The 15,903-nt window shown below is 44.6% G+C and overlaps 1 protein-coding gene across 3 annotated transcripts in view; it reads right to left on the reverse strand.

Annotated features, from left to right (window-relative positions):
* ANKRD11 (ankyrin repeat domain containing 11) overlaps positions 1–15,903 on the reverse strand; it is a 161,075-nt gene that overhangs the window by 123,922 nt on the left and 21,250 nt on the right. For all 3 annotated transcript variants that reach the window (XM_075511106.1, XM_075511103.1, XM_075511104.1), the window contains exon 2: positions 9,803–9,882. In XM_075511106.1, coding sequence (XP_075367221.1) covers positions 9,803–9,811 — 9 coding nt within the window. In that variant the 5' untranslated portion in view covers positions 9,812–9,882. The remainder of the gene's footprint in view (positions 1–9,802; positions 9,883–15,903) is intronic.

Below are 15,903 nucleotides of genomic sequence, written 5' to 3' on the forward strand. Positions count from 1 at the left end.
TCTTATGATTGTGTAACATAAAAAGGAAGTATATTTCTTATGACACCAGCAATAAGTCTAGGTCCAGCAGAAAATAACCAGAGCTGTTCAACATTGACCTTTTAGTCCTTACACCATTAAACAGCTGCAAAATTATATAAAAGCACAAAAACGGCCAAAATCAAAGAACTTCTCCTACCACACCTACCCACATCCATCAAACTGACCAGCTCCTCTCATTTTTGCAGTTCCTCCAAGTATCTTCCCCCCGTGTTAGTTTGTTGTCGGCATTTGGCCGACTGCTCGAGCTCAGCTACGCCGGGCTGCGAGTCAGCCTCGGGGCGAAGCTCGAGGTGCCCAAGTGCACGCAAACACATGCGGTCCTCGCACTGCCATCCTGCCTTTCACCAAGCTTGGAAACAAACTGAGTGTCAAGACTGCTGGGAAATTCAGAATTAAGGTTAAATGTTACCATCTGAAGCCAAGGAAAGTCACAGATAATGTACTCTCAAAAACACCTGAGCTCTGCCCCATAGAGCCCAAGCCTCCCTGCAAGTTGCATGATAACTTTTAGACTAACAACTTTTCCTAATAACCACTGAAGCCTGCAAGTATTAAAATTGTCTAAGGGTACACAAGGAATTGATAGTGGCACGCCAGGTCCTTCTTTATGGCAGCTACAGCCGCCAGGAACAACAGATGCACTGTTCTGGGCTTATCAATCCTGAGAGACCACTCCTATCCTGCAAATCCTCCAAAATATTAACTACAGCCAGGACTAACTCCTCCAAGAGCTTCCCTGTTCCATCATCGTGTCAGGGCTGCTCCCCTCCACAGACACAAGCCCGTCGTGATGGCGAGGCACAGGACCCACTCTCACGCCAGTGCTGTTCCCAGCCTTCCCCAGCGCCCCGGTGCTTCCAGCGAAGCCCACGTCGATACCAAAGGCAGTAGCAGGTGCCTGACCCAAGAGCAGAGCTGGTCAGGTCATTGCTGCTTGTATATTATTGCAAGATAATACTGTATTTTTACATTATTGTATCATAGGATGACTCCAGACATCACCCTGAAACTCCATCAAAATCCAACAGTTGCTCTTTTAGATCAGACGAAACGCAACGTCTGCCATCCGCGGTGTGCATGCAGATGGTACAAAGCTGGGAACACTGGACATGGCCTCGACAGAACCCTCGGGCACACGCTCTGTAGTTTAGATAACCACCAAAATAAACATTTTGAAAACTGAACTCCAGTGACGCAGGAAGGGCGTAAAAACTCTGCAGAGCACCTGCCCTCAGGCTGCAAGGTCCTTCTGCATTACAAAAGTGTCATCGCTCCCCTATGCGACGGCACTGAAGACAACGCCAGTGACCGGCATCTCGCGTCCCAAAACACTAACATCACCATTTGATGTCAATCCATTGCGATTCTGCAATTTAAAGCTAGAAGCGAAATCCCAGCCCCAGACAACTCGGGGTACAGTATGCAGTAGTCTGTCTGTCTGTCCTACAGTCGATGCTGTCTCCATGTTCCCGTGACTCCCACGCGCCCACCACCAGCGCTGCCTCCAGACCACCTCTCCCTCTGTGACCCTGATTACCAACAACCGCTCAACACCACAACTGCCAAAGCCAGCCCACTTGGATTATTAATTCACTTGGACAAAAAATAAATAAATAAAAAATAAGAATCCATGGCAAGCTTTACTTGCAAAAGCAAACACAACAGCCTTTTACAGTGGCGATTTCCTAAAATAAATTGTACGCACGCCTGCCATCTCCTTTCCTCTTAGGAGGGGTTAACCCAGAAAGGTGAAGGTACACAAGCACATTGCTGTTTGATAGGGGAGACCCACGCACTGACTTCACCAGAAATAGCTATTGTGCTCCAAAGTCACCTCTAATATTGGTAACTATTTGAATTTAAATTTCAAATAAATTTAGATGAAAGATTAAAGAAAAGAATGTCATTTTGCCTTTCCAGCACTGTGGAAATGCTTGTCTTTTATAACGAGAGAGCCCATAAAAATAACAAGGGAGAAGATTTACACCCAAGCTCCTCAAAAAAAAAAAAATCAAGAATGAATTACTGATTTTTGCAGCTACTTAGTGGTAGGAACAGATGGTTACAGGCAATAGTATTGACAACTTAACAAGCTACCACCCCCAAAGGTGAGCTTCTAAGTCTGTTCCAAATTCAAGAGTTAAAAGACATTACAGCTGAGACCACCGCTCTCGGGGGAAGCGGAGCGTTTTAGCCAGTCCCACAGTGCTTCAGAAATCTGCTTTACTCGCTGCTGCGTTCTGCCAGGGCCCTCACCGAAGGGCTGCGACTTCCCAAAACGCCCCGGCGCGGTGGCCTGCAGCCATCCGCCCGCGCCCCAGATGAGCCTGGGCAGTGGTGAAGGCAGGCAACGCGGATTAAACAGTTCTGAGTAAAAGCAGAGCTTCCAGTATTTGTCTACCAAACCAAAGCCACTTCTGAGGACAGAAAAGCCAGGCGTGCCAGCTTCCCAAAACACCCAGGCGCAGAGAGAGGTTCCGGGAATTCAAGCCCCTCAGAGCCCCTGCCTCTGCCGCGGTGAGCACAGATGACAGCCTGCACCCCCTCGCTCGCTCGGATGTCCAAAGCGAGACGCAGGTTTCTGCAAAACGCCCAAGAAATCCCTTCTCCCAGCTCCTGTACGTCTCCAGCACTTGGAAACAATTAGCCTGTTCAGTCTCAATCCAAGAGCAAAATAGTAATTAAAACATGAACTTCTTAAATGCATTTCAATGACGTTACCTTTGAATTTCTGCTGGAGAAGTCCAGCAAACTACTATAAAACAGGGATAACATGCAGCGTTGCAAAAACTGTCAGAAGACCCGAGTTCTCAAGCATCTAATTAAGCCCGTAATGAATTAGATTGAGCCTGCAAATCTCAGCCCTTGTTGTCTTGTTCTTCTAAAATTAAAGCTCTGCCAAGAATTTAACCAAGGGAACAGAAATAATGATAACGCCTAGTCTCCATCTTCACACTCGACATTTAAAACTTACTTTTGAGAAGCATTTCCTGCTTTTATCAGAAGTCCCCTTCCAAAGAATATCAATAACGCATATCCATCAATTCTGCATTTGCTTGCAATAACAACAGCTTCCCCCTTTCACACACACATATTGAAGAAACAGGCTGCACCTGCCCGTTAGTGTTAGACACTTCAGTGGTTCAGCCAAACCATCTTCCACGCAAGGTTTCCATAAAATTCACGCTCCGTTTTTTTCCGGCCGCTTTACACCACCAAGCAGCGATTCCCAGCTCGGGGGTGTCAGGCAGCTGGCTCGTACCTGTCGGACACCGACTGTCCCACCTGCAGCTCCACTACAGATGCCCAAGTCCCTGATGCATCTCCCTCAGTATTCATGCAAGACAAACGCATTCCCCCAAACACCAAAAACTACTTCCCCTCTTAAAGAACTTCAGGATTTGAGCGTCAAAAATCACCAAGCTCACAGTTACCTACACTATTATCTAAAAGAGCAAAAGAGAAGGGAACAAGAGCGTCCTAAACTATTATTCATTCAAGAAGTACAATAGTGAGTCTGGTCTTATCAGCAGGCCTTTGGTCTGCAAGCTCCTTAGGGTAGGAACAGATTGCACACCTCTTGCTGCCAAATGCATCATCTGCACTTAATCATAGCATGATGGATATCTTCTGAAAACAAGCGGTTTCAGCCATATTTTGTGTAATCCTGCCATTTCACTCCAAAGCCTGTCATCTGGCACCCGGAGTGTCACTTCCTCAGGGCGGAGACCGTAACTTCATTCCCTTTCAAGAATGCACTTTGATGCTACACAAAACCCTCAGAAATAAGTAAAAGCATCACTCCAAACACTGCACCTCACTTTTGCAGTGAGCGTTTCTGCGTGCAAAGCCTCCTGCAACGTGACACACCAGAACCTGCCTGAATGCACTTTTACTTTCCAAAGAGATTGCACCCAGGAACACCGTTGCACAACGATGGAAGTGGTAACTGCCTGCTTACACACCCAATAATCTACAGATTCTCTTCCCGAAATCGTGCCTCCGTGTGTCACCCAGGCTGTATGTCTCATACGAGTCTTCCCTCATGAAATAACAGACTCTGCCAGTTACCGGAAATGATGATCCTGCGCACCGTCTATGTTACAAGCTTGTTTTAATGAACTTGTTCCTCAATGCAACTGTGATTTTTAAGTGTAGAGTACATCAGCTGATACAAATCTACGAAATCCGAACTCAAAACTATACAGTATTTTTTTAAAAATTAGGATTTTTGTGGTCATAATGCAGCCCCTTCGGAGAATAAAATTATTCAAAAACAAGTAGAGTCAGAGAAAAAAACCCCAACCAGTTATTTTCCTTCTTTTTAGGTAATTATTGCCATGGCTTTGTCTAGTTCTAAACGGGAGATGAGCGGAAGGACGACAAGCGTTACCTTTGCTTGTGGATTGCTCTTACCAAGAACTTCCTTCACGAACACACAGACCTGAATTACACCCAAAGAAACAAGTCAAGCAAGACATTTTTCAAAGTTTCTGCTTAGCTCAGCTCTGTTCATGAAAGGTGCTGTACTGTGCACATGGGCCAGGTTAGCTTATTAGCAGTGGAAAGGTTTGTGAAAGCGAATTAATGCAAGTGCTCCACTCTCTAACGTCTGACATGCAAGAAAGGAGCTTCCCTACCTCCACTTCTAAAAGGTACGTTCAAACCGAGGGCATGTAGGTGGCATCTGCCAAAAGTGGCATGTGAGTAACATTGGCAATTTAACAAATTCTGATAAAATACAGAGAACTGTAAAAGCAGCAATTCAAACACTCAAATCAAATGCTTACGCTGAGATTACATCTGAGAATCCAGCTTCTTCATTGGGGTAGAGGGAAGGATTTGAAAGATCTTTTCTGCAGGTGTCAGAGGTGTTTTGCATCCAAAAACTCAAGCCCCTTTGACCGACAAAGAGATCTAGGCTCACAATAAAGCCACCTCTGTTTAACCTCTGCTTACGGTGAAGCTATGGCTTCAAACAAAATGGACAAACAGAAAAAGCTTACTACTCCTAATGGCCGTGGAAACCCACCTCACATTCACACGGGTACGACAGTGCACGAGCCCCGTGCCAGAGACGAGCACTGGGTGAACTGGTGAGCTCCCCACCAGCACAAACCCAAACTGCCTCATCTGAAACACTCCAAGCAAACCTGCACCTGAAGAGCCACCCAGCTGCTTTAAGGCACTTCCAAAATCTATTTTTTTCCAAGAAAAAGGGCTCCACCATTTCAGGGGTGGGGTGAGGACTACAGCAGAAGTCAGTCAAACCCACAAGCCACACAGCTCCACTTCTTTACTGTTACATGAGACTATTAATCCCACTTGCACATGGCTTCCCCTCCCCAGGCCCTGCTTCATAACACATCAGCTTCTTGCCCCAAAAGCCAACGCTTCCACGCCACACCCCAGAACTACACGGAAAGCCTCACTGCTCAGCTTGCTGTGACCAACATGCTAAAGAAATAATAAAAAAAAAAAAGTACGCTGCACTTCCGTTGCTTTATCTTGCAACCCTCTAATTTGGAAGGGATAAGAATTGAAACATGGAAAAAAGCCTGGAAGCTCAGAAGAACACTTCTATGCAAAGAAATATCTTCCTTGTGGAATACTAAGATCTATTTCCCCCAAAGCAGTAAAAATTGAAAACTGTATATGAACACATTTAAGAACATGAATAGAAAAATAACAAGCAGTTAAGTAAAGTCATGTTCCACCTAAACAACGCTACCATTATTGCAGCATCTGACTTTGAGGACAATTCAATCCTGGAAGCACGTATTGTAATTGCTTTTCCACTATGGGCCTCAGCTTTACAATTGTATCCTTCTCGGGAGGTCAGAACGAGGCACGGCTGCAGCTCTGAAAAGCAATTCTGTTTAGCAGCACTACCTTATTCATTCTTTTAATCTTACACCTACATATTCATTATGAACTCCGTAAAATACCAGTGCCAAAACCACCATCAAAAGCCGCCGCAATCTCTCTGCTGCTCGGAGAAAGCCTTGACCCTTCTGCTTCCCTAATGAAGATGTCGGGAAATGTGAATCACACCAGCTGTCGGCTCCGGCGCTGCAAACCCATCGAGTCAGCGAACCCCAGAATGAGCCCTGTGCGATGCAGCCATTTCTTGCCGTCAAGAAGTAAAAAGAAGCTACCGTGATGAACCCGGCTTGTTTTGAGCAAACCTTTCAAAGCAGTTTAGTGAGAAAATACCTGTCCTACTCATTGCGGCGTGAGTGCCGCCGCGTTGCAGCCATTCAGGCTACGTGAAGCCGGCATCTCAGGCAGTCGACTGAACTCCGTTCTTCTCCGCCCATTTAGACAGGACCTCTGCTGTTATTACTATGGAAAGCTGGCGGGGGGAAACAAAACAACAGAACACAAAAAAAACAAGTCTGTTTTAGAGAACTGAGGGTAGCAATGTTTGTAGCAACTCCTGCATTTCGCAATAAAGGAGCCATCTACCAAAATGGAGAAATCTCAGACTTTCATAACACTTCCTGCAGCGGAACAGGCCCTCTGCTCCCTCCCCACAACGTACCACAGCACTTCTGGTCCTCCAGCTGCGCCAGCGCAACTACTTCTGGGTCAGCAGATCACGCCACAATCCACACAAACCTCTAAATATTTATATTTTATTTAAATGCAGAGCATCTTGGTGATCAAGTTAACAGCACACCATCACAAACAGTGGTATCGGCACACATGACGGGAACAAACCTCTCCCAGGGACAGAAACACCCTGCATCAGGTTTGCAACTGAAGGGAAGAGCACGGTGGACACCCTCCGAGTCCCTTTCTGGCACCGAAGCTTTATTTTCATTAGCCAAGCTATGAAGTGTGGAACTCATCATCAGAATAGAGCAAACACAGCAGGATCTTCCTACAAAGGTAAGCCTGGTCCTGAAGATCAGGCTCCTCAGTCTCTTTCAACGGGGAATCGAGGCAGCATCCTTTACAGCAAGTTACATGCTGGTACACACAAGTTGCTTGAGGGGGAAGAAAAAACCCCAAACAGCCAGTTTTGTGCCCCAGTGGTTTTTCAGTCACAGGTTTGCAGCAAGGACAACCTCATTCCCCGTAGTCACAAATGGACGGGTGACGAAAGCCGAGCACTTTCACCATACACCACCTTCTCCTCAGCCAAGCCAGGAGGTGGCACATCACCACTCTGCCAGTTTGGCACACGGGTACCGAGGCACCCCAGGGTTTTACCTACCCACAGCACAAGGAGTTAAAGACGACAAGGACCCGCTTTTAGAACGGCTGCCTTTTAGAATGAGAGGGTTTTAACTCAAGTTTGGGCCAGACATTAATTCTGTTCAATCCTTGGGCTACTCGGAGGATGGCATAAACTGCACATCGGTGCACTGGCGGATACCTGCGTGATAACTGCAGTGACCACGTATGCCGTAGCCTCCCACCAGCACAAAGCCTGTGAATTCACCTCTGCAGAGAGTTTCAGAACATGCCAGATTTGGGTCATTTCTTTCAGCCAACACTGGAGGATTTTGATCTTCTCCCCTTGTGCCAACGTCTCCATACTGCAATGGCCCAGGAATGGAACTATTAGATGCCAGACCAATAGGCATTTTAAGTAATGCAATAGCCTGTCTTTGCAGAGCAGCGGATAAAAACTTACTTTACTGGAAAAGGTGACTTAACTATCATCTCCCAGGGCTCACAAAACCCACAAAGCAAAATCACTCTCTTTTTGTTTCAGAAGTCAGAGAAACATCTAACTTCATAGTACTTCTTTCTACACCGTGTGAATGTTTTGTCACATCATACATCCTCAGCCTTCATCTGTCAAGTTTTTCCATCCACGGTTTCAGCTAGACCCGTAACCAACATAGCATGGCCTTACATAAACAAAGTACAAAACATCCAGAGAGAAAAGGGCTGAAGATGGAGAAAAGCACATGTGGCAAATTTTGCTACGGTAGCTGCCCTTTAGAAATGTAGTGCATAATTTAAGCTCTCGGTAATAATCCTAAAAGATATTAGTGGCCAAAAGGCAGGTGACGTAGAGAGAAGGCCCTGGAGAGGTGCAGCCTGCCATAACGCTCTATAATCTGTCAAGAAGCGAGTCATTTTGCCCGGTGGGCAAGTATACTGCGCAAATACATTCGAACGTTTAGTAAGTTTTCATTTAAGTGAAAGGTACTGCAATTAATACTATTCTGTTTTTAAAAGTACGGTTTGCATTCAAAAAAGCAAAACAAATTCAAAAAAATTTTGAATTTACTTCAAAATTCTGAATGAAAAATCTTCATGCTGAACTATGAAATACAGTAGGTAGTAAACAACCTGTTTCATAATTGACGTTAGGATTCAGCTCAGTTTTCCAGGGGACTGCAGAGCACCCATTAAGGAAAGAGCTACTGCATACTACAGCAAAAGGTCTCACACTTCATACGCTTTAATTACTTAGCTGCAGCAGGGGAGAGTTACTGATGCCTAGTCTGTTTTGTTTCACTGTGAAAGGCTTCTACTGCTATTAATATCCACCAAGGGAAACTGAAATAACATCTTGTCTCCATCTGAATACCTTGGAATTATTATGGACAAACTAAACACAAAGATATTCCCCCCCCCCCCAAACCCAGGACAAAAGAAACCTACCAGCTTGCAAAGCCACCTGACAGAGCAGACCTGTATTTCTACATAGAGTAACTCTCCTTCAATAACGGCCTTCATCATAACGACAATTTCAACACAAATAATCCCACTGCAGCATAAACCAAGAGGTCAGCCAAGTACCCGAAGCCCCACGGCAGAAGCAACACGCTGTAGGTTATCCATTGAGAGCCTTCTCCACAGTGTTTCTGGGCGTGCTGAGGATGACCTTCAACTCTGCCGTGCCGAGCTTCCCCTCCGTAACACTGCCACGACACACGCTGCAAAGCTGAGCTCACGGAGAGCAGCAAACAGCTTTTATTCAGCTTGCAACACACCGAACTGCCCGTGCTGCAGAAAAAACCAGCAAGAACAAACTCCTTCCTACCAGCTACATCGATATCATTTTGCTTGCCAGAGGACAGCACCGACCTCTCTCATCCACTCTCAAAACGCTCAGGGAAAAATCTTTTTCCCCCCTGAATTCCACTCTAGGATAGCCTATTATTTCTACATCTGCTAATGCTACCAAAAAGTTGAATCCTAACACTGCATCAAACTGTAGTCTCAGCATATTGGGAGGTTTCTCTGGCCCAAATGAAACACAGGTACCATCTGTTTCAATTGTACCTAATCACAAGGAGACGTAACATTGTGAAACTGGCACTTTTTAAGAGCCTTTTTTAAAAAAAAAAAAAAAAAAAAAAAAAAAAAAAAGACATTTTGAAAGCAAAGAGAAAGAAAGAGGACCGTGCTATACCAGAGGTAGGAGGGTATTTAATACTCAGCAGTCAACTGCACCAACAAGCTAGGCAGTCTGCTGGACAAACCAGTGCTGGAACTGCCCCCACCGGAAAGTTAACTTCTGCTTTCACTGAAGTCAGGGAAAAACGTCTACATTTGAAATGATATGAAAGTGAAAGGGCATCTCAGAACGAAGGATATTTCCGAAGATATTCTTGGTTAGTACCTTTAAGTTATTCCATGGAAGTTTGCAATTTTTACCTTCAAATTTCAGAAAATAAAGAAAAATTGAAAAAAAAAACCAAAACCCCAAACCACAAACGCATCGGCATGGACACAAGCACTTGTTAGCAATAAAACAGAAAACTGGGACAGAAGCAAGGTAAATATTTACCGATTCCATAGTTGAAAGCTGTTGTTAGCAGGACATATATAAAAATCCAACAGAGGTGTGTCCCAAAAACGCTGTGTAATCTGAAAAACACAGGAATCAGTTCATTAGAAAATTAAAAGACACAATTTAATTTTATTCACGACAAGCATGCTATATTTGAGTACATGAAGGCTACTAACTACAAATCCTTGCTTAATCCAGAAATAAACTTCCTGATAACAAGTCTGCACAAACAGAAGACTAAAAGACATTGTGGAAAGCTCAGCAGAGCATCAACCAAGTTCCGTAACTTTCTGCTAATAGATTTAAAAAAAAAAAAATTTACTCGTCTCAAGGTTTCTGTAACCATCTGTGTGGTTTTACAGTCATTTTATTTACTAAAAAAAGTTATGTCACCCCCCCAACTGAGAGCAACTCATGACCGACGGACTACGCAGGGAACGAGTGAACTGCCCACGGCGTGCTACCAGATGCCCTGAGCCAGTAATTCACTTTCTTGAACAACTTACGTGGAATTACCCACCACACAAGCGTTTTCTTTTTAGGCATACCTTTGGATCCTTGCCTGAATAGCAGTTAATCTATTAACAAACCTCTAACTTTTTCTTTATTTCTTTAAACAGCTCTTGCTGCACCTTTCAAGGATATTTTTCCAGCTACAGATTCCCAAAGTGAAATTTCCGACGCCGGGCAGGAACCAGCAGGAGCTCTCAGCACCCAAGGCAAAGGGGAATTACATTCATTAACTGGGCGACTGAACTGGTACATAAAAGGGTTGGCAGACGGTTCCGAGTCCAAAACCCCGTACCTGAACTCTTCACCACTCCTCACGACGGAGGAACGCTCAGCTGCGCGGCGTGAGCCGTCTCAGGTGACTGTCACGCCAGTGCCGGCAGGAACCCGACTTGCCTGACAAGCGTCAGGGCTGCAGCTAAAGCCGGCCTATCTCATGAGTCACCCAGCTCTGCCTGCACGCCTGACGAGCACGCTCGCTCAGAAATAAATTTCTCTCCCAGTCAGAGCAAATTAGTCTGTTCCAGATGAGATCTCCACGAAAGTCACTATCGTTTTTCAGGTGATCTGGCCTGCTCCCCAGCTGCAGAGGGGACAAGTTTCGGACAGCACAGCTCAGCAGGAGCCCGTACAAGGCATACGAGCAAGGGCAAGCCTGAACTACAAATAAGCATGTTGGAGGGTTTGCAATGTGGGAGACCAGAGAGCTTGGGCAGAGCCGCATGTAAAACCCTGTCTTATCCCAGATTTTTTATGTCCATGATGAACCAAAAACCTCCTGATATCCGCTCAGCACGAGCGGGTTCTTACTTCTACCTGTAAGGGACCTGTAAATATGGGAAGAGTCAACGTACGCTCTAAGCAAAACCGCAGAATTTCTTCAAAACACGCATTAGATGTGTAATAGCAATACCTGAGCTTCTGCCTCGCTTCCACAGAGAAGCGGCTCAATAAAGGAGCTTTGTACAAAGAAATAAGCTGATGATGCACTGCAGACTACAACCGCTAATGCTCGGCTGTGTCGGGCAAGCAGCAGTAACCTGACGCGCAGGCACTGCGCCTTCCCCGCTCCGACTGGAGTTATTCTGGTCCGCACAAACAGGTTAAAGGGTTAATTGCCAACTCCACGCACTGCTCGCTGCCAAACTCCCCGCTCCAAATCCCGTGTCCCTTCTGATTTCTGTAAACCACACCGAGGGACACAATGACCAACCCCTGTTCCAGACGAGAATGGAAAATTTGGATTTCTTCCAAATTACCTTTTCTTCTAAAAGGAGAAGTTCTAAAAACCAGTTTTATACTCAAAAATTCACATATATAAAGTTACAAGTGGGGAACTACAAAGTACAAAATGTGTTCTTTTCAGCAAAACTACATACCGCTTTTATTTGCTTGCTCCATTCACAGCTGCCCCTTACGAAGCACTGAAGACTCCCCAACTCACACAGACCACCTTAACTCCTAGGACCTTCGCATACTGGTCCTCCTCCTCCTCCTCATTACACTCTGCTGCTTGTGTTCTTTTTCTAAAACCTCTCACGCTGACGCCTCTACCGTGGAGCTCCTTTGGGGCAGCCAACCACTACTTTTTAAACCTTCTTTTAATCTATTATTATTCCCCCAAATTCCACCTCCACGACTTCAAGGCCCAGCTCCCTCGTACCATGCTCCAGAGCGCAACGCTTCTTTAAACAGCAACAGATTTAGTTTCCCATAATCTTTTCACAGCTTAGCAGCCAACAGGACTGGCCTACGTAGACCTCGTGACACACAGTTCAATTTTATACTTGCTTGCTGCCCGTCACCTTACAAACCGCTCCTCTGATGGAGCTGGATTTGGACACCTGCCTTCCACCGGGCCGGTCTTTAGAGAACCATCCAGAAGAGACCCCGAGGCTAACGGGGACAGAAATACGGCGGAGAAGACTGGCAACCCTGGGAGAGCCTTGTTTGTTTTGAGAAACTTTCACTCCCTGATGAAAAATTGAAGACATCCAGATGAGCAACACAGCTGCATCCAGGATAGAGCTGCTACCAACTAAGCTAAGGAAAGTCTTGGGAACCACAGTGAAAAGGAACAGGCCAAAATAAAACCAAAAAACCCAAAGGAACATGTATGGGCACAGGGTCCTGACTCAAAGAAAGAAAATCCTGCAGCAGGGAAATTTTTCCAGACAAGCAAAAGGGAAACAAATGAAAGTTTTCTGACATTTTTCTTTCAAAAGGGCAAAGGAGATAAAGACATACAGCTACCTCATGATTTTTTTCAAGGCGAGTGAGTCCTGGGGCACTGGAGGATCCCCTGATGGGGAACGGCAGTCCTACGGAGTACGATGACAACACTTGCACAGCATCTTTTCCAGCATGATTCCCCTACTCCTTGAACACCCTTCTTCTCCATAATAAGTCACAACTCTAATTAGAGCTATCCACTTAAACAGCAATCAAAGATAAACTGGGGAAAACAAGCTGAACTTCCAACTACATTATCTGGAAAATAAGTAGTGCTACTTGCTGACAGCAGTAACTATGATCAATTGTGAACAAAATCATCATACAAGTCTACAGAAACCCTGTCCCATGACACAGTTTTGAAGATCTATTTACATCTGCTTCCTGGCCTACGTATAGCAATTTTATTCATCACTTAGCTCGCATATAAAATATACATTAAGTATTGTAACACTGACATAGTGACCACGTACGAGCCGAGTAACTTTCACAACAAACAGTGCACCATTTTTTAATGAAATCATTATCAAATTACCCATGAAGTACAGCAAATACTTCAGCAGAAGATGCCCACCGCCCAGATCATGGGCAAAACCTGACCGGCTATATGTATTCAAGGTCACCCCCACAACGTTCCTGTTGTGCAGAATCCAACACTTCAATTTAAAACTACCTTCACTCCCAAAAGCCTAAATTATAACTAATAACGTTAGACACATTTATCCATCCAATTTTCTTAGCTTTAGTCTGATGAAAATATATCACAAACTAACATTACTACCCTTGTTTTCCCCTCCGTGAGCTCACAACACTGACCGTTGGACACCGCTCCGACGCGCGCCAAGCTAGCTGCGGCTACACAGAAACCATTTTGCAATGCAAAATGGCAGACATTCGTTTTTCCTTTGCATTGAAATGGTAGTATAAATACCAAATAATTAAGTATTCAAGGTGACCAGATTCTGGTTTAAAACAGGCTCAGTATTTCAAGACCTGTGATGCTTTACTTTATATTAACATGAAGTAATTTGGAAACTCTGAGTAAGCAGACAGTTCCATTAAAAAAAAAAAAAAAGTGTTTCAACCTAAGTTCTCCCAGCAACTTCTGTTCTTTAACACGTAGTCCTCAGCAGTTCCCCACTGATTAGTTATTGATTCCTCTTGCTGCACTCCGAGACAGATCAGTAAACTTCAGATTTAGAGCACACAGTGCAACTTTTCCTAGCGCTCGCTGAAAAAATTGGGAATTAAGTAATTCAAGCTTCTTTAATAAAAGGGTATCTCCTAACTTTACAGAAATTAGTATCTGAAGATGGAAAATGCTTTACAATCACCAGATGTGACCTGAAAAAACACAGTATGCTTGCATTAAGATTAACTATAGACTATTTACATGAAAGCAGCTCAGGCAGGCGGCTGAGATCTGGCAGGGGAACGCTAACTGGTTCCAGTAGCGAGGCAGGAGGTGGCTTCACAGACTGATGTCAGCTGTAAATGAATAAAACCGGACCGGTTCTGTACAGATGCAGAGCCACTTAGGAGGGTCTCTATGAAACATGTGTTCAAGATTCAACAATTTTATACATCTAGATATTTCTAAATTTGATCAACCGAATGCAGAACGGGTTCTACTTAAGTCTCCATTTTACAGGGAGTAGGAAAGAAGCCGTCTGCTGAAGTCTCATTTCAAGCAATCAAGAGGCCAACCTCCCACAAGCAAGTACATTTTTTCTTATTAGTGCTTCTTTGAAGCAAAAAGTTGTATTTTGATTTAAAGACAGACTTGCATCAATTCAGATCTTATGGTGATCCAGAACTAAGAAGCATAACAGGATATCAGTATGAGATTTAGATTCTGGTTTAGACCAACTTCTGAATGGAAAAAATCTCCAGGGAGTAGGATAGCCTTTTTCCACAGCACTCGTCTGCTTCCCTCGAAATAATTTCAGGGAGAGACAGAATTTCAATGAGGCATCTCTCTGAGGGCCTCAATACAAATATACACTGGGGAACACACAGGACACCAACAAGCTTACATTTTCAGATAAGCTCCGTTACCTCAGATACAGAACTCAAGGAGGTACGAGTACAACAAATTTGGAGGGAGGGGAAACATAGAAACTTTTTCCAACGCACTCCACAGGCATGCTCCGAACAGCTCGGCGAGACTGCACAGCTTTACACAGCACCCTGTACACAAACGCTGGTCTTTCACCCTGCTGAAATGATGACAGAGGCTTATTCTCAGAAATTGTAAAATCACGTTACAATTCAAGAATCTGAGAAAATGGAGGTGGGGGGGAGAATCCATACGCAGACAGCACTACAAACCCCATGTACTTATTATTGACTACATGCCTTCCAGGAATATTTGTAGGTACCTTCTGCAACAACAGGGATTCTATTCCTGCCTGGTTGCAGCACCCAAGTCGGTCAAGAAAACGAACAACAAGCGCTGGAGTTCAGGGAAGAAATCTAAGTGCCACATACACAGAAGCAATGCAGGAATTACTGCCTCTGCTCCTTTCTATAGGTTTTGCTCACAGCCCCTTGAGAGCCAAGAACAGTCCTGCCCACCGCAGGACCGAAAGCTTCCCTCCAGCCCCTCGAGGGGACGTACGGCTAATGAAGATCATCAGATTTGTAGTAATTTCACTCAAGAGCCTGGAAAAGCACATCCAGACCACTCTACACAGCTCGGGACTATTTAGAAAGAGAAGGAAAAAGGAGAAGTGTTGTACCAGAGATCTGAAGGGGGAGAGAAAGACTTGGTTCCAAGAAATACGCAGAAATTGGATAAATAACTTGCCTTTAACTGAAATGCCCTGCATCCTATCAGTAGCTTGCAGACCAACCATCTCCCAATACACGTACGCTGAGCACGCTGTGGCGTTCAGCGGGACCAGTCACACTCGCTCACGCGTGCAGCCGCTCCGACGCTTTCAGAAGACATTTCCAGTAGCGGTGTGAGCTACAGAAAGTGCCTTTCACTGGAGTCTACAAAGCAGCAAATGTTTCTGCAGCAATCATGATAGCCAGCTACGCTCATACAGTACCAATTACTGAAGTGAAAAACCAAAGTGCAGAGAAAATTCCACTAGTGCTTAAAAAAAAAAAAAAAAGAAAAAACACCCAACTTTCAGTACATTTGATTCTGACGAAACTGTAGCATCAAGTAAAATTTAATTTGATAGCTTTCAGAAACTAAGTAGGTAATATATTCTTGGTCTCAAAGTTCCTTTATTTTGCCCTGCAGACAATATGCATGCTGAGATCTACATTTTTTAAAGCTCCTGTCATCTTTGCCACTTGATAAAAACACAAAATAACCTGATACTGTCCTCAAAAACACAGAT

The sequence above is a fragment of the Mycteria americana genome, chromosome 8, assembly GCF_035582795.1.
Source record: "Mycteria americana isolate JAX WOST 10 ecotype Jacksonville Zoo and Gardens chromosome 8, USCA_MyAme_1.0, whole genome shotgun sequence".
NCBI lineage: Eukaryota > Metazoa > Chordata > Aves > Ciconiiformes > Ciconiidae > Mycteria > Mycteria americana.